Source organism: Ciconia boyciana, chromosome 5, assembly GCF_034638445.1.
Source record: "Ciconia boyciana chromosome 5, ASM3463844v1, whole genome shotgun sequence".
In the NCBI taxonomy this organism is placed as follows: domain Eukaryota; kingdom Metazoa; phylum Chordata; class Aves; order Ciconiiformes; family Ciconiidae; genus Ciconia; species Ciconia boyciana.
In genome coordinates this window covers 44,793,398-44,812,471 of record NC_132938.1, presented here as the reverse complement: position 1 = coordinate 44,812,471, position 19,074 = coordinate 44,793,398, and the positions used below count along the sequence as shown (strand labels likewise).

General features: G+C 36.3%; 1 protein-coding gene across 4 annotated transcripts in view; it reads left to right on the top strand.

Moving 5' to 3' along the window:
• The window catches only part of TLL1 (tolloid like 1), a 141,724-nt gene that overhangs the window by 43,132 nt on the left and 79,518 nt on the right, over positions 1–19,074 (top strand). For 2 of the 4 annotated variants that reach the window (XM_072862937.1, XM_072862941.1), the window contains exon 2: positions 18,495–18,605. In XM_072862937.1, coding sequence (XP_072719038.1) covers positions 18,495–18,605 — 111 coding nt within the window. Of the gene's footprint in view, positions 1–13,127; positions 13,227–18,494; positions 18,606–19,074 lie in introns of those variants that run through there. The other 2 variants (XM_072862938.1, XM_072862939.1) reach the window with 2 other exon arrangements.

The window sequence follows — 19,074 nt, the reverse complement described above, 5'->3', positions numbered from 1 at the left end:
TGGGCTGTTGTGGATTCAGTTTAGCAAGAAGTCGAGGTCACTTTGCATTTATGACCTTTCTCATTGCATACGTTTACAGTAGCCCCATGCCATTTGCTGATTTTTCATAAATGTTTCTATATATTCTTCTAGTTGAAAAATAGTTGTATAGCTTTAAGCTAAGGCGTAATTCTTGCAAGAAAAGAGATGCAGCTGAATGATAATTCTTTGTACTTAATTATGCCTTCTTTTGTCAAAAGGCCATTTTAATCAATTTAATATGACTGATTTTGTCTAATGCTAGTAATATGGAGATAATTGCTTCAATTGTGTATGGAAGAAGCATATAGTTTCTGACATGAAAGTGTGACATAGCTACCAAATTAAAGACAAAGTTAGTTTATCAATCTTACATTAACCTAGGGATTTAAAAGTCTTAAAGTAATTGTTTTTATCTCTGAGTGTAAAGTTTGTCTGATAAGTTAACTCCTGCTGTCACTATGCCTTTCTTTAAGAATCCACTTCTCTTCATTACTTTGCTAGTAATTTTAAGCTTTAGCTATCTGTATCTTGCTGTGCAGTAGGACTTCAATCATTTTGATTTAATATTATTATTATTTGGTAACATAAAGTATGCTATCAGTTAAATGCTCTTACAGAATTTTATTGCATGGTAGGAATTCCAGTAGTACTGTCAGAAAATTTTACTCTCTGACTTGATATATTTTAGACTCATATAGTAGGAATGGCGTCTACATTTGCGTTTGTGGTATTAGTTTATGAAAATTGAGTGGTAGTGTTAACACATTTTTTTTAAAAAAAGAAATCTAAAGCCAAATAAGCAAGGTCAGCTTCAAGTTGGAAGTATCACAGAAAAAGTAGGAATAGTGAAGGGAACGTGCTGTTTTAAAATGGTTCTTGATAAATTACGGGAAGTTGCATATGATGAAGTTGATGGTGCCAGCAGGATTCTGAATTCAGTAGTTCGACCAGTTACATATTTCTATGTTAACAAACTTCAGAGTGAAATCTTTTTATTGTATTACTAAGTGCCGTGTTGTTAAAACAATGAACTTCTGGGTATTCCATGAAAATTTTGATTGGATATATGATTGGACTTTTAATTTGGATGCTATTGTACAGAGAAACTGGAAACTAACATGGAGAAAAAATAACAGGTATATTAGCTTATAAGTTATGTTATCATGTTTTATAATTTCTGCTTTCACCTACTCAGCATTTATGTTTTGGGAGTTAAATAAAAGGAAAACCCAGTAAGGTAAATTAACCAAAACTAGTGACTTTAATTTTAGTTCTATTTTTGAAACATGGATAACAGGAAAGTTCTGTTTACCAAATGGAAAACTATGTAATCGTTAGGAAGAAAGGTTATTTTCATACTCCCATGCTGGAACTAATAATATTCAATTCCATACTTGAAGAAAACATATTTGTTGATCCAGAGACAATAGTCTAGCATATTAGTGTTTTCATGCTCGCACAGGAAGCTCTGCTGAGGCTAAGAGCTAGGGGTGCTCTTTGTAGGGCAATGCTGCCTGAGAAATGCCCTGGGGTAGCTCTCTGACAGCTGGCATGTGAGATGCTGTGCAATACAGTGTAGCTCTGTGCTGGGTCCTGGGAGACAGAGTATGGGCTGGTTATCACCATTAGTTAACCAGTAGTTAGTTATACTAACTAACTCTTTGTTCAGTACAGCCTGTGGAATGAGAGCAATGGCAGCTGCATTGTGCTTTCCAGGATTTTTGTTAGTACTGAAAGTATCCCTGTGGAGTTAGTGGAGTACATTATTTCCCTGAGATGTCTGTCTCATTTTATCAAGATAATTTGTTTTCAATAAATTTATTTCAATTTATTGTTTATCTGATAAATAACCTTTGAGGCATTACAAATTGCCACAAACAGATTGGATCAGTCCAGTCACTCAGGCATAGGACTGAGAATGGAAGTGTTGGTTTTACTGACTCAGAAGCTTTTTGGTGTTTTCTTCCAAATGGATGGAGTTGTTGCAGGTGGTATAATACTGATGCTTGTTTTGCAGGTTTTTGTTTTAATCTCTTAAAATCCACACTCCACAGATCTTTAATTTACTATACTTTCTCAAGATTTGTAGGAACCTTGCAATCCTTTCCATCCAGTTTTGGACTCTAAGGTTCTAGCTGATTTTCTCTAAGTCCCAGGAATGTGATGTGCCCCTTTGCCAAAGCCAAACAAGAAATCAGAAAAAAATCCAACCCCCAAATCCCTCCTGCTAACTTCAACTCTGATGCCTTAAAAAGCTCCAGAATCCTTTCCTGTCCTGCCAGATGTTCCTCCCATGTTTTATGAAAACAAATGAAGTCATTTTAGCACATGAAGATGTCTTCTGTTCTCAAACTTCGGGTTAGGTCATTTACTGCTCTCTGAAGTGTCCCTTGCGCATTCATGAATTTCTAAGACATTCATCAAAATTAAAAGAGTTTTTAGGATGCCACAAAGATGGTTTTCTGGTATATTCACAATCTAGAGCTAGGCTTCTTCCTTTTGTCTGCCATGAAAAAAAATAAAAATCTTAAGTCCTGTAGTACAAGATTTTATTTTTGTTTTTCTTTCACATTATGTCTTGTAGATTACATGGCAGTTTTCTGCCTATCTCTATTCTGCCTTCTACCTCTTTAGATATTTGTTAGTTCTAAGATTAATATGTCAATTCTGCAGTTGAAAATGAGTATGAAATTTCTAAAAGATTCTGCTGATCTGTTTCTACTGATTGTATTAAAAAGCTGAATATCTTTAAAATATTGGGCTTTTTTCCTCTTCAGGGATAGAAAGAAATGTACTTTCAGAACTAGACAAGTGCAAGATTAATTTATAAACCACAAATGTCAGTGATTTTCACATCCATGAAGGTGCTTCTAATTGACACTTTTACAGATTAATTGTTATATGGCATTTGAATGAATTATCCACTTAGATGTATTTATACCAGTAATAGTAATGTTATGATAAAATTCTTTTCTTTTTGGGAGTCATGTTCTTTGGAATAACTTGTAACTGAAAGGGACTGACTTTCACAACAGGAGTGTAATATTACAGCTCTGTAATACCTGAAGCAGTATTCGTGCTACCAATCCACAATCTGAAATGTTGTTTTATAATCCTTCCTAGAAGAGCTTCAAACATATGTTTCTATAAAATGACAGTCTGTGGGTATTTTAGTTGTGAACAGAAAATTTAAAGTTTAGGTGACTGGCGGTCCTTTCCAAACCTTGGGAGTGGCCCAGGGTCATTCACTTGAAATCTTATCTGTCCCAGAATACACTGTATTATTTGCGGACTCTTATGTCCAAAACCCAATGGGTTGGCTGGCTTAAACAGCACTGCTTCAGAGCACTGGGTAAGCAAATCCTTCCATTTTGTCCTTTACTAGGAATTCTATTTTCAATTACTCTTGTGTTAACTCAGGGAAACACTTAAAAGAAGTGTGTGTACTGCCACAATTTTTACGTGAGAAATGTGGACGTTTAGGATTATGACTTACAGACTAGGATTCATACGACAAGAGATAGTGGGTAGAGGAAAGTGTATGTTTTTTATGTTTGTTTGTTTTTTTTTTTTCCCCACCCACATGTAGAGCAGAAGTGTCTCGAATATTTACAGGAGTATGCCTTTTGATAATATAGGATTTTTCATTTAACATTTTGACATTGTGCTGGAGACAATGTTTTATAAACACAGGAATGATACATATGACCTACTCAAGGGGTAAGTGATACAGCAACATGATTTCTGAGCGCTCAAGTTTTACTTGGTCAAGTGCTTTTCCTGTGTTTTTCTACATATGCATGTCTATTTATGAATAGTTTGCTTTGAAAGCATAAAAGAATAAAGAAAGAATAAAGATCATCTAGGAGTTAAGGAGCCTATTAAAATTTTCTGTTTCCTAAAATCTTAATAGTCAAGGAATTTTGAAATATTAGACCCTAAATGCCATAGGCTAAATAGCAGTCCTCTGAAAAGAGTAGTATTTAATTTGGCATATTTGTTCTGAATGTTAGCTATATTAAATATTTGTATTTTCTCTGAGCTTGAAGGAAGCTTAATATTTGCAGAATCTTGTGTAATTCCTATTTCCAGAGGTATATTAAGAGGTTATTTGAGGCCACCACTGTGTTGCTGTCAAAAGACACACCCCTCATAGCCAGCAGACCATGCTGGCCCAGGGTGAACTGGCTAGAAACATCATGTTTGGCTCAAGTCCTTTGTTCCAGCTGCTGAATTGTATTAAAAGACATCTAAAAATACTCTGAGACTAATTTAGGCAGCAACGTCTTTATTAATTAAAAAATGAAGACATTAAAAACCATTAAATACTTAACATCTATCTTCTCTGTATTAAGGCAAATAACAGCTGTAATTAAGACTGTCGCAGTTGCAATGGGAGAAGTGATGTCTGCGGGTGGGATGGCAAATGGACCATGGTATGCTGTTCCTGCTAACATATGGGCTGCTATTATAAAGCAGTTTAAGAAATCTGGTGGTAAGCAGTACATAAGGAGCTGCAGTGGCTTAGTGAAAGCAAGAAAAGAAGAGTAATAGACGTGGAGAAAAAGTCAGGATCTGTTATTTGGATTGGCCCTTTACTGTTTCTGTTTGACATACAAAATAAAATGCCTTATAAAATGAAGATCAGCTTGAGACTGACTTTCTGGAAATGGGAAGCTTAACCAAGGTATAACTATTTGCTTTCTTTTAAGATTTGTGAAATTCTTGAACTTTTGCATAGCTACCATTTTACACCACAAAATTGTCTGTAATGAAATCCGTGGGACTCATAGGTGGTTTTTGTTATGGGATTGCTTTTTTCTTAATTTGCTTTTGGTACGTTAGTCTGATAATCAGTTGTGAACAAGTAGCAAACTCTAAGTCCTTATGTAAAATACTACTTTAAATAAGCACAATTTAACCTAATTGATTTTGTGGCAGCTTGGGCGTGGCAATAGTGGTTGCAGCCTCACAAGTTTGGGGATAAAGGCAGTCTTGCAAAGAAACTGTAGAGACAGGAGAAAGTTGAAGCCATGTATTTTTTTTATCGCCCTCTCCCCTACCTCCCCCGCTTAAGTTCTGTTGATGATATTTGAATTACCAACAGTGCCAAAACCTAGGAAGTGAGTAAGTTTGGACGGCATGCAATGTATAATTCTCTTCAGAACAGGGCGGAGATTCCACTGGCTTGCAGCAGAGTACTCGCAAAAGGCTAATACTCTTTACTGTTTAAAAACAAGGATTTAAAAAAGCTATCAACTGTTACGCAGCACTGAATTTCTACAGCACAAGTCTTTTTCAAGAGGGAACAAATGCAAAACTGAGATGAGGTTTCATTGTATCTGTCAAGAGGCAAAATATTAAAATGATTGTATAAATTCTGTTTCAAGTACTATCAATCAAGGCTAAAATTGCTCAATATTAAGCTATGTAAGATTCAGATGTATGGAGCATTAAATTCTAACTAATAACTTGATATTAGGCATTAGATAACATCAGTGATTTTCCACTGTACATTTACTGTCGCCTCACTAACTCTGAGGATATTTTTTCAGTTTCTATTTTACTTGCTGTGTCCAAAAAATAATCAGCAGCTGTGCAGAGTCTCCATGGGAAAAAAAAAAAAACAACCCCTTAAATTACAAATGCTGAAAAAAAAAAAAAAAAAATCAGTATTCAGTAACAAGCAAGCAAAATAGTTGTGACGAATGGGACTCATCATTTCTATTTTAAACCCTGACGTGAATTGGATGATACAGAGTAAAACAATCATGCTTCAACTTTTTAGCTGTATTGACTAGAATTTGTACTCTGGTAACAAAAAAATGTGGTAGAAGACATCTATTGAATATGTGGACAGGAATATAGAATTACATTGGTCCAACACTCAGAACTTGCTGTATTAAGCACAGGATCGCTGCCAAAACCCCCTAGCATTAAGAGCTGTTTAGTCCCTTTCCTTGTCTCTTCTGCAGAGCCAGGTCGCAGGATGATGTGCTAAAACCCAGGATGGAGTGACTTAAGTGACATTCATGACAAAAATGACTGAAACAGGAAGCTGCAGCTGATAATGGAAATAACTTCTGAAGCCTAAATAAGGGTTTATTTATATACAGTTTAATAATTCTCCATGTTTAAATTTAAGACTGTGCAAATGGGGCAACATTTATTTCATGTGGTATGATGAGAACCTTGATCCTGAATGCCAGCTAATCCCTCAGATATGCACTTTACTTTCTGTGCCATTTGGCTTTCTATATAAATCTTTGGTTGCATTTAATGATTATTGAGGGATTTTCTGTTTTAGAAGTACAACTTTAGCCGACTTGGGATTTTACGTCTGTGAGAAAATGAAATACATTTTTTTCGTTTCCCAAAGATGAGGAAAAGGTACAGAAGGAGAGGATTTCTATATAGATCAGTGCTGCTACACTGTAACATTAATGTGACGTGTTTATTATATTCTAATGCCAAGTTTTAAAGAAAGCATTACTGTATAAATATGTGGCCTCTTATTGTCATAGCACAACAAAATTACTAAAGAAGTTATCATCTCATTTATTACTGAGTTCCTTATCCACTTCTACTCCATAGTAACAACCTGTAGCACTAGAGAAAGACATTATGGTTGTGAAATTTCTTGAAGCCTGGTATTTCCAAAGTGAGATATCTTAGCCAAACAGTAATTTCCAATCTCTTTTTGTAAATTAGCTGCCTTCTGGGTTGCCCTCCAAACCCCCAGACAGCTACTGCTGCTTCCCCCTCAAGGCTGCTGTGCGGTGCTTGTGCTCTGCTGGCTCCTTGTGCTGAGCTCAATCTCTCCAGTCCTTGCACCAGGACTCTTCCAGGGGCACTGTTCATATCTGACTTGCCTGAGTGTCTTCGGAAGCAGCAAACCCCCAGGAAAACATGCTTGCAAAGGCTCAAGACCTGGGAACCACTCATCTAAAATACTCCTCCTCCTGTAATGTATATAAATCTATTCCTTCAGCTTATCAGAAACAATAATTTTTACTCTATAACTTATCCTGTCACTGAAAGGCTAGGATGTTAAATTGAATTTGTGACCAAAACTGGTTTGCCCCACGCCCTCAGTAGTCTATTTAGGTGAATTTTGAATGCTTTCTTATTTTTATTCTTCATCCTTGAAAAGGATTTTGTTCTCTGAAATCCTTACTATTCAATAATATCTCCATTCCACTGAATTGGTTGGAACCTTTTTTTTTTTTTTTTAAGGTCTGGAAAGTGGAAAAGCATATAAAGGATTTTACCTCTATCCTCTGAAATACAAACATTTAGGCAAAGTCTGAAATTATCTTGGTCTTTCCAGCTCTTTCACCTCACTAAAATTTTTCTCTCTCTCAAAAAACCCAATTCATTGTAGATGGCTAAAAATAAGTACTCTGTAGCTGTTTGCCTTCTGCATGGTAATGGCCTTCCTAGTAGCCACGTTCTTTCACATCCTTTTCTCCACTTTGTAGCTCCTTTCCATTGTGCTTCATTTGATTTGATTTCCTTGCTTCATTCAATCTCTGTTGCTTGAACCTGGGTGCCTTTTCTTAATGATGGGAGAGGACGCATGGACCGGATTTGTAGTCCTGATGGCCTTTGCTCAATAATGTGTATCTCACAACTAACTTCCACTTGTTAGCTTGTTCCCCTGGTGCTCTTTCTGTATGGCAGTCATGTAGTGAAAGTTTCCATGCTTCTTGACTGTTCAGGGTGCAGATGCCTAACTCCAAACTCCTTGAAAGTTTATAGTTTGCAGCTACCTAGCCTTTAAAGTGCCTCTGTCTTCACTGGGTTGCATGATTTTTTGCTTAAGTGACCTTTACTAGTAGCATTGAAACCCCACTTGCTCTTCCCAAGTTACACTAATCTGTGTTGGGCTGAAGACCACAAGAGCTGCAAAACTCTAGGAAACAAAATGAACTTTATTTCCAGTGTCTGATAGTTTGTTTGATAATTATGCTGCAGTTTCCTATCTTCAGACAGTGCTGTTACCTTCCTTCTCTTTTGAGGCTTCAAGATTGAAGCATCAAAGTCATCAAACTAGAAATTGATTTGTGTGTTGAACAGAGTGTACTACATGATAACATTTCCCCTGTCCCCACATGCATTCATGTGGGCAAATCTATACATGTAAGCTTCTAGCTCCTTTTTTACCATCTGGTTAGAAGGAAAATAATATTTCAAAACTGCCAAGTAAAACAAGAAAATGATTTTTCCTTTCATAACCATGCTGAACTGATTGAATTCAGTTTCTGGGACAAAGGCACTAGTACTGTGCTCAAGTGATGCACAGTTGTTTCATGATGATGGAAGCATTAGTTTAGTTTAAAAATACCTAAGTCTGCTCTGAGCAAAAAAAATGTTGTTAATCATGGGGAAAAAGTTATGAAATGTATGGTACTTCACTTATAAAATGTAATTTATTTTGTGAACCTAGAGAAGCTATTTTGACCTGAAGTTTAGACAGTATGACAAAACCAAAAAGCTATAAAACATCAGCTGTGTTATACAAAATTCTGTACAAAGTAGATACAGTTGATTAATAAGGGTGTAATGGCAAAGAATAAAATAGTTTGTTTAATCCTTTGACTTGTGCCATGCATTATCAGTTAGCTTGGTAATTCACTTGATTTGGTGGTGCTATTCTGTTTTCCTGGTGTTCAAATGAAAATGTCTAAGGCTTGCATCTTTGGGGAGGCCTTGGAGCAGCTGCTGTGTCTGTCTGAGCCCTAACAGCTGTTTCATGTAGGTGGCAGGCTCAGACTGGCAACTTTCTTTCCAACAAGGGGCTTTCTCCATTCTTCTATATGCAGCTTATTTTTAAAGTTATCCTTTTTCCCATTCTTTAAGGAATAGAATTAATTCAATTCTGTTCTTAATTTCTATTCTTAATTTTACAACAACGAGTTTTGTTCTTTCTAGTTTTATACATTTATGTATTTTCTATATTTTTTAAAAAGATTTCACTTTAAGAGTGATAATTGTGCCTCACGGAGCCTGTTCTTTCTACTGTAAGAAAGCTTAGCTATATAATTAACTTTGTAGGTCTTGACCCTAAGGCTATTCACAGGATAATGGAGTTTCAAAGTAAAATGAAGATTAATATTATAGCATCATAGTGGTCATACAGGGCTAACTGGGGTAATTGTGACTGTTGTGATATTATAGACCTGAATTTCCCCCCTGGTGTATTTTTCTAGCCTCCTTAATAAAGCTAGCTATAGCAGAAGAAGTCAGCATTTGCAGGTGACTGGGGACAGCAAAAAAACCCCATGACCCATCAGCCCTCTTTTCCTATGCCAGAAACCACAGTTTCTTATCACTAAATGAAAGGTCAGCAAATACTGGGTCAGTGGCTTCTGCTAGGGGTGACATGCACCCTTCCCAGGAGGAGGGAGAAATATTTCCCTCACTGCCGGTGGCAGAAGGAGTGACAGACCCAGGAAATGATGGTACCCTTGCGTGTGGATTCATATAAAGCAGCTCAGCATTCGTTGTGGTAAGAAAAATTAGCTGTGATTGCCCTATATTTGTGGCAATCATTGATTTCTCTGAGAGCCACTGATTTCTTGGTGTGGCTTTCTTTTCAAAGTGGTTGATAACTGCTCTTAAGAAAGGCTCAAAAAAGTTTCAAAAACCTTTTTTTTTTTTTTTTTTACTTTTGACTCTTCCTGCAGTCTAAAAACTAGAAATAGCAGAAAATAATAAAAAAAGTTAATAGCAGGATGGGTAAATGCATCTCTTTCAGAGTATTTCTCTATAGGTTTGTTTTGCCAATATCTGGCCTGAGGCAGTGATCAGTGATGAAGAAAGTTCTTAGAGTAGCTGCTTGCTTTGCCAACATGGTGCAGACACCTTTACTATTTGCTCAGCAGTGTCCTCTGCATTCAGTTCAGCGGTTAACCCGTTACATGAGGAATAGATTTTACCAGTTACAAAGTGCGTGTGGTGGTGATGATAATCTTGTATAAAAAGAGAAAATAGTTACTGAAAGTCAGGAAGCTTGCCAGGTTGAACAGCTTAACCAAGAACCAAACCTTTCCCAGAGGAGCTGTTGCATTGTTAGAGAGCCTGTCCTCAAAATACCATTCAGTAAGTTTAGGAGTGAAGCTTGTCCTTTTACTTAAGATTGCAACTTCTGTCAAAGTAGTCTTTGCTTTCTTGAAGATCTTTTTTTTTGTTTTGTACTAATTTTAAAGGAATATGAAAACTGTCCCTCAAAAAAAGGAAACAGAAAAAAATGGAATTGAAAAAGTCACTATCAAATTAAGAACAAAGTAAAAGCTGTAGTTAGCTCAGAGGAAACAGACATCTGTAAATCAAGATTTCTGCTGTGTCATGGAGAAACATCTCTAGCAAATTAGCATCCCCTTTCACAAAGATCAAGCTCTGCAAATGCCTCTTTTGGTAAGTGAAGATTTTACCCTGATAAAGGTTGTCACAAATACTCCATCTTCCTTGAGAGTATAACTTTGTATTGGAGATGGTTTTGGCTTTGAAAATTTTGGAACATGCCCCAGTGCTGCATGCCACTTAACCCGTAGCCCATCTGTGCTATGATCTGATTGCTATGCACAAGAAGCTGGGAGGGGACACAGCTGGGACAGCTGACCCCAACTGGCCAAAGGGCTATTCCATACCATATGGCGTCATGCTCAGTATATAAAGCTGGGGAAGAAGGAAGGAGGGGACGTTCGGAGTGATGGTGTTTGTCTTCCCAAATAACCATTATGCGTGATGGAGCCCTGCTTTCCTGGAGATGGCTGAACACCTGCCTGCCCATGGGAAGTAGTGAACGAACTCCTTGTTTTGCTTTGCTTGCATGCGTGGCTTTTGCTTTCCCTATTGAACTGTCTTTATCTCAACCCACGAGTTTTCTCACTTTTACTTTTCTGATTCTCTCCCCCATCCCACCAGGGGGGAGTGAGCGAGCGGCTGTGTGGGGCTTAGCTGCCAGCTGGGGTTAAACCACGACAGCCTAGGAGGGATGGCTGGAACCAGCTGGCTCTGTAGGATGGGGGATGCCTCTCCAGCAATTATTTATCTTCTCCCACCTTTGGCTCTACACCTGTTTTTTGTGTCCATAGTCAGATCATACCTGGTTGTTTTTCTGTCCTAGTTGGGTCAGGTTGGTAATAACTTCCTGCAGAGTTTGGAGAACAGTGTGAAGGAGCTGCAGTGAAATGCTGCGTACCACAGATGGGGCTCCCCAAGTGTAGCTTTGGCCCCAACAGGCATGTTGCCTTGCCAGCACCCTACCTATAAATGTGAACACATGGTGAAACGAAGGAAGGAAGCTAAAAGCATTGTGTGTGGGGAACATAGGGGAAATTTCTAAGAGTGGGTGATGTAAGACAGTGGAGAGTAGCAGGTAATGATGTCAACAGGGAAACTGTTTCATTGAAGATTTGAGTAAATTGCATTAAAATTTGTGCTTCTAAGGCTACATCACTGCCATGCACAAGCTAGCTCATTTGAGGGTAACTTTAGGTATGCCTATGCGAGGTGTTGTCAAGAGATGCCACATTCAAAAGAATGGTGGAATGTATTTCTAACTGGTATACAATCTGGAGATGTTTAAAGTATTCTACCATCATTATTTTCTTTTCTGATAGAAGTGGAAATGATACATTCCTTAGGGAAAATGGTGGCTTTCTATTTAGGAGTTTGAAGCAGTAGTCTTGAAAAATAGAATGATATGAGTGTTGATGAGCTTGCTATTTTACATAATTTGGTTTTATAGTAAGTAGGAACATGGAAGGAGCCAATGAGAGGTGTTATATCCCTTTTCAGGTGTGTCTGTGTGAGCTTTTTCAAGTAAATCAAGAGGTTTCACTAACACTTGCTCATAGTCATGCACAGATTTGAAAATGCTGCATGGTGAAATCAATGAAGTAGCTAATTTCTTGTTTTGGTGTGTCTGTGAAAATAGGCTGCCTTGGTGTTCTATTTAAAGTTGTTAAAGTTTTATTTAACTTTTTTTTTTGCCATCATATTTTTGTTCAATAAAACGTCAAACTGATTTGGGTAATTATCAAACACTTGATTAAATTCAATTTCAATTCATAAATTTCTTTTGAAAGTTCTGTGAGCTCTGTACGGTAAAAATGGAAATTTATTACGCGGTTCTGGCTCTCATGACGGTGGTAGCACTCATGACGAACAATGATAGAAAGAGTTCAGGGTATGGCATGAGGTCTTATGCTTGTGGTTGCACGCAAGATCTTTTGCTGTTTATTTGCCCTGGCTTGTTCTCATTTTAATGATTTCTAAGAAAAGTGTATTGCACCTGAAAATCTTGGAAAGACTGAACTGATTTGAAGACAGTGGGAATACAAAATCAGGTTAATTATAGTAGTGTATATTGTCTTCCTTGTAATGAGGTGAAATTGTTTTTACTTGTTCAGCTCTAAGTTTTCCTTTTTTAATTCAGAGTTAAGAGGCAGTTATGTAAGCCGTGAATGGATTGTATGGAACAAAATGACTCACCAAGATAGACTATAACGCACATAGCTGTGTTGTTACAGGGAAGTACTCAATGACTCAGCTGTAGAAGAAGCTGCTAATTGTAACCGCTGCACATGTGGGTTTAGATGAATATCTACCCTGAACCTGGGCCAACACACTTTTTGGCACATCTTGCTGCCTGAATTACTGGTCAGACTTTGAAAAGTGCTGGGTGTTCCATCGAAGGACGTTAAAGGAGCTTTTCAGATTTCAATTTTGCCTTGCAGTTAACTCTAATATTTTTGTTGTCTGTTCTTGACAGCTTCTATGAAGGGGATGAAGCATAAACTTCCTGTGCTTTCCACTCCCAGTAGCATACCAAAATCTGAAGCTTTGCTTTTAAAACGTCTTCTAATATTGCCTTAATCCTTTCATTGGTATCTTCTCAGTACAGGAGTAATCCCCCTGTCACAATTCTGCATCTGCTTACAGAACAAGAGAATACCTGTGTGGCTGATCACAGTTTGCATCTCAGTCTGAGAAAGTCTAAGAAAGGTTTCTCTAATCTTATTTTCACATACTTCCAAATGTGGGAAGGTCATACCTGACTTGGACATTTTTTCTAGCCTGCACGGTCATCAGAACAAATCACGTTATGAAAATGGTTTCTGGATCGTAGTGGTCTCTGTCGGAGTCGGTCTCTTAGAGCTGTCCTTGGTAGCTGGGTGCTCCTGACTTATCCCAAGGTAGAGCTGTCTTTCTTCTGCTGCGCTGCTGTGCTGTAGGGGCAAACACTAGCAATCTTTACTTAGTTGCATTTTATGCTTTGTTACTAATATCAGTATGAATGCTATCAGGAACATATTTTATTTAAAAAATGGCTGTTTATGATTTGAGTTTTAAAAATTAATAACTGTAGGACAAATTGTGAAGGAAGTTTGAGGTAGATAATTTTGTTCTTACCATTATAAGGAATATACTCCTGTATATATTTTGCAGACTTACATGCTAATTGATGTTTCAAATCCCAGAATGAGCCATCCTACCACATATTGAAGCCCTATGGATTTAGCCACATGATTTCTTTCTTGTTCCATGGACTTCTGACCACCTTCTAGAAAGTCATGAAAGCCTTTTTTGTTCTAACTGTGTATGCTAATTGATTCATACCATATGTGTACATCCCTATACTTAAAATATTTTTTTTACTCTTTTTTTTTTAAATTATTTTTATTTATTTATTTATTTTTATTTCCTACCCCTAGTAGCATATTTTATTCCTTTGGAATACTGGATATTTGATGCACTGGTGGTTTTGTTGGAAGAGAGTAGATTAGCAAAGAGAGCTTTGCAGATGAATCTTAGTTATTTATGATAAAATGTAGTTCCTGTTACAAGTAGTAGAATGTAGCTGTAGTTCCTGTGCTGTATTTTGTAGATAATCTTATTTTTCCTTTCCAATCACATTACTTGTGTGGTAATATTAAAGTGTGTTTCTCTGGATGGCACATATCTTTTATAACCTACTTATTTTCCTGTTTGTTTTCATGCTTGTGAGCTGACTGTTTACATGTAGCAAACTTAGCTGCTTTATATGGCAGTGTTTTGTCTTTTAATAAAATAAGACCTTTTTGAAGGTGATGTTTGGCTGAGGGCTTTGAGTTGTGTGAAAGCAGAACTGCATCTGCTGGTGGAGACTATTTTCTGTTTTAACAGCTACACGTAAATCCTTCTCCACTGTGACAGAAAAACATACTTTTACTGCATAATCAATTTGTGTCCATCTTTCTGAAATTGATGCATGTATTGTCTCTGTTGAATTTGTGTAAATGCATAATGTAGTGACCATATAAAACATAAAAAAAATCCCCACAATAAAAACAAAGTTGCATGAAATTTGATATAACGGAATATATATCTCTTTATCAAGTACTGGACAAAAAGATCCATTTTCTTTTTTATTAGGAACTTAGATATAATAAAAGATATTTGAAATACTTTCCCCCTGTAATTAATGCTGTCTCAGATTTTCAACAGATTTTTCCCAAAATTCTTGTCAATCTTGCATTTTCAAATTAAATGAAAAAGCTGCCTGTAAACATCAAGTTTTCCTGATCACTGAATAGATAGATAGGATAAGAGATAGTATGAAGCAAGCTGAAATAAGTAGAGGTACATTAAAGTTCGGTTTGGATCATTTTGAAAGTTCTTCCATGCTTTTGTTTCAATTTTTAAAATTTCTTTTTTGCATGCTGTGTGAATTGGTTATCAGATTCTTGTTAATTTGCTGGATGAAACTTATGAATTAAATATCTGTGAAAAGTGAGGGAGGTGTAGAGCTGAACAGGTCAATTCTGTCAGAAGTTCCTTTAGAGGGAGCTAATAAAGCTCTTAATCCTAACATGCTCTTAGCAAAGTCTTTAACATCATGCCTTGCATACCCAAACAATCCTCTGCTTGCTTTCTGTAAGGTTAAGATCGGTGTGTGACATGATGAAGTATACAGAGTGACTTCTTCAGATAGTTTAAGGCCATAAAAGTTTTAAGGCAGGTAGTAAAAATACGGTCTTCTCTAGTTACAAAATAGTTTGACACTTACACAGGCATTCAAAAAAATTAAAGGATACTTTTGACAGTTGTGGGAGATACCTGTTTTTATTTTTTTGGATAATTCAGGTGGGGTTGTGCTTCAAGCTTTGAAGGGCAGAATTTATATTCAGTGCAGACCTTTCATTGGAAAAAAGGTGTATTTTTTAAAAAGCTGTTATCGGCTCCCTTTTTGTCTCACTTGCTGATTGTTTGGACTATATTGAAATTAAATAGCATCCAGTTAACTGTTGTTTCTTTCGCTGGGTATATATCTTCCCAGTTGCACTGAAATTAATTCAGAAAATCACAAATCACAGGTTTATTTCAGTAAAAGTAATATGGCAATTATTAAGTTGTTGCTGAAGTCAAATGAGTTAATTCTACCAAGGTTTCTGCCTTTCATCATGCTGGTCTTTTATGTGTTTTGTCTTTTTCTGCAAAACAGAATTGCCTTGCATCAAAAAAACAGTGGCCTGAAGAAAGCTCCACACTTTCCTTTATACTTGTAAACAAACAATCATATATATTTCTTTCTTCAGTGTTAAGTTGTATTTAGTTAATACATTAGAGAACCCAGCTCCTGTTGGTCACACAGGTTACTTGTTTACAATTACATCAAACTTGCATCAGCACTTACTGTTATATTACCATGGTTATATTGCTGTTAAACCTAACCTTGGGCTTGGTTGCTAATCAAAAACTAGCTAGCAGTCCAGATATTTAACAAAAATAGCATAGCTTTGTTTTTCTTTCTATGCCAACAGACAAAGTTACTATACCTTGCCTGAACACTGAGGTATATTTTATGTATGTGCACACAAATTCAATGCGTTTATGTCAGACAAATTCACAGGGTTTAGTCTTTGCTATTTGTATTTTTATGGCAAAGTGCATGTTACCACGGTGAAGTGATAAAGATGCATCATCAAGACTAAGGAGGATATTTTCCACCAATTTTTTTTCTACTTTATTATTTTTCTGAAGTTCGATTTGCCCTGGGTTTTCATATTTATACATCAGTATTACACACTGAAACCAAAGTGATTTCTGCTAATGCATTTCTGTCAGTGAGTTCTTTTCTGCAACATCTGTTGTTAATTCAGAACCTTCCTTTTGTTAACTCTCAATGTTACTAGGAAAGAAAAATGGGCTTGCTATTAAGCCTTAGCACTTCCTCAAGTCTGGTGTGGACAACATGTGAGACATTTGCTGGGGCACATTGTGTCTTTGTAGACCGAAATGTTAATAGTTTCTTCCTCTTACCATTTTCTGTTCTGTTTATTAAAGTTTGCAGTCTTTCATTAAGCTTATACAGTGGCCCCTGTTATGAATGACATCCAAGAGAAATCTCTAGAAGGTGTTTATAATAGTAATAATAAATGATATTTAACTTGAGTCAGATGGAGACTACTGACTTTCTCCCCTCACTGTTCAAAACCCTGGCAATTTGAGATCTTTTTCCTAGAAGCTTAAGGGAAAAAAAAAAACCAAAACATCTAGAGCTGCCACTAGCTCTGTCTCTTGACCTGGTGGTAAAAACCATCACTGGTGAGAGCAGGCTAGCCAGAGGGAAGGTGTCCCCAATGTGAACATAAGGAAATAGTGACCCTTGGAAGGAGAGTGCTCAGAAATGTGTTAGAAGTGACTGAACAGATTCAGAAATGGTCTCAAATACTTGTGGTTTCTAAGAAACATTAACTTTTTGTGTAAAAATTATATATAGGGAAATATCCAAGTTTGGGCAAGACATAAGATGTTGGTTATGTTTTTAACTGAAAAGTTTCATTTTCATTTTGAAACTCTGTGTAGGTGATCTGTTTTTTTTTTTAAGGTATTTTACAAGGCAGACCAAAGGCATTTTCAATGTTATTTCTCCTACTTGCCTTGCATTCAAGAAAAAGAATGGAAATAGGAGGAAGTAATGTAATATCTGAGAGTTCTTTAGAAATACATTCATTTTTGCTTAAGTAAAGACTTTTTTGATATGGATTTGATTAAATACTAATAATGTGAGCATCAATAAATAAGAAAAAGGTAACTTTTGCAGCAACATGAAACTACTGAGAATATTATCTGATGAATGGTCTCTACAACATGATATAAAGAACAGACAGAGAAAAAGAATACTAGTTAATAATAATGTTTAGGATCAGTTTGAATGGAAGTAGACCAGAAAGAATGATTTGGTAACATCTGGACTTTGGACAAGGTTTTAGTTATATGGAAGCAAAGAAAGCAATTTGCTGTGGAACTGTGTAATGAACAACCAAGCCGAGTTAGCGATGTCTTCCTGGATGGGGGAAAGAAGGGAAAGAGTTGAAGATGACACCAAGATTGAACCCAGGGGTTTTGTGACTCTGAGAGGCAAATAATAGAGCCATTGACAGAGGCAGTGGAGAGAGGGAAAAGGAAGAATTTGGATAAAGATAATAAACAACCACTTCAGCTCATGTTAATTGGTATATGCTCTGTTGACTTCATTCACAGCAGTTGAGGATATGGCCTGTTGAGTTCAGCTTTAATGATAAGTTTGAGATGGCAGGGAGATCTCAGGATAAAATCTCAGCAAAAATAGGCAGAGATGAAAGACTGAGGTTATAGATGCCGAATTCTTGCAAATGGGCCTGTATCTTGGTTCATTGAGTTGTGATGGCAGCTTAGGGAAGATGAGTTAGCTATGCTAAAGTCAAACAGAAAAAAAACCTGAGAGACCCTGAAAGAGAACAGGAAAAGAGAGAAGAAACCCACCAAAAAGGCCAAAGAAAGGTTAAAAAGAAGAAAGAAAGAATGGAGCTTTGAAAAGCAAAGTATTTGAAAGAATCCTAATATTGAGATTAACTATAAAAGGAAATCATACAGATAAACTAAGAGAAAAATGAAAAATAAAGGTTTTTTTTTCCACTCAGTTTAACAGAAAACAGATAAACATACTAATTATTTGAGGCAAACATAATATAGAAAGTGATTGGAACATAATAAAAATTACTTCAAATAATTCTAATTTTCAGGAAGATGTTAGGAAATGTAAAGGTATTTTCTCAGTACTGTAGTTTTTGACCTGATAGTTCAAATGTTAACATGTTTCAATGTCTTTCGTGCTTTGTTGTATTTACTTACAGAAAACAACACATATGCTGAAAATTTGTTAATAGATTGACATTACATTTAAATAATTGCATTTAGGCAATGTGTAAAGAAATGAAAAAGACTGTAAGAGTTTAGGAGAATACTGAAACAAATTATTTGTCTTTTGCTAGGTAGTTTTCTTTCTTTGTATAAAAATATAGATCAGTAAGCAAATATATGTGATATATTTATATATTTGTCATATATTTTCCCAAGGGTTGTAACATGGCATTATAGTCTTCAAATTGGTTTTGTCTAAATAAATTCTTTAATTAAATTGAGCTCTTTTTTATTTAAAGCTGTCTTTTGGGGAGATATTGCCTTAGATGATGAAGACTTAAAAATCTTTCAAATTGACAGGACGATTGACCTTACGCAGCACTCCAACGAAAGACTTGGCCATAACACAGGTATGATATTTCAAGCTTGTTTTAACTTATTTTTCCTGTTATTTACTTCTGCATAGAAGGCAATCCCTGTTTTAAATGTAGAAAGTTGGTATAAGGTTCTGGATAATATTAGTTTACACTTTAAAAAGTTATTACACAATGAGTATAAATTTGTCTTAGGGAAGGAAAGAGAAAAGCTAAAATTTTAATTTTATTCTGGCATTTCTGATTAAAAACGTCTTGAAGTGAAGAGCAGAAGCCAGTAGGAACCGTAAGTCCACTCTGCAGGTGGTCATGTGGGAAAGGAAATTGTACAAAGCTTTGCTTTTGTCGCTAAAAGTTCCCAATAGCAGAGCCCAAACGCCCTATGGAGAACATGCGTGGAATCCTGGAGGCGAGACTGGGAATCTTGGATTACAACCCCTCCTTTTGCTCTTTTTTCAGTTCCATCCAGATCTGTACCCAGATCTAGAAGCAATGCAAGAACATG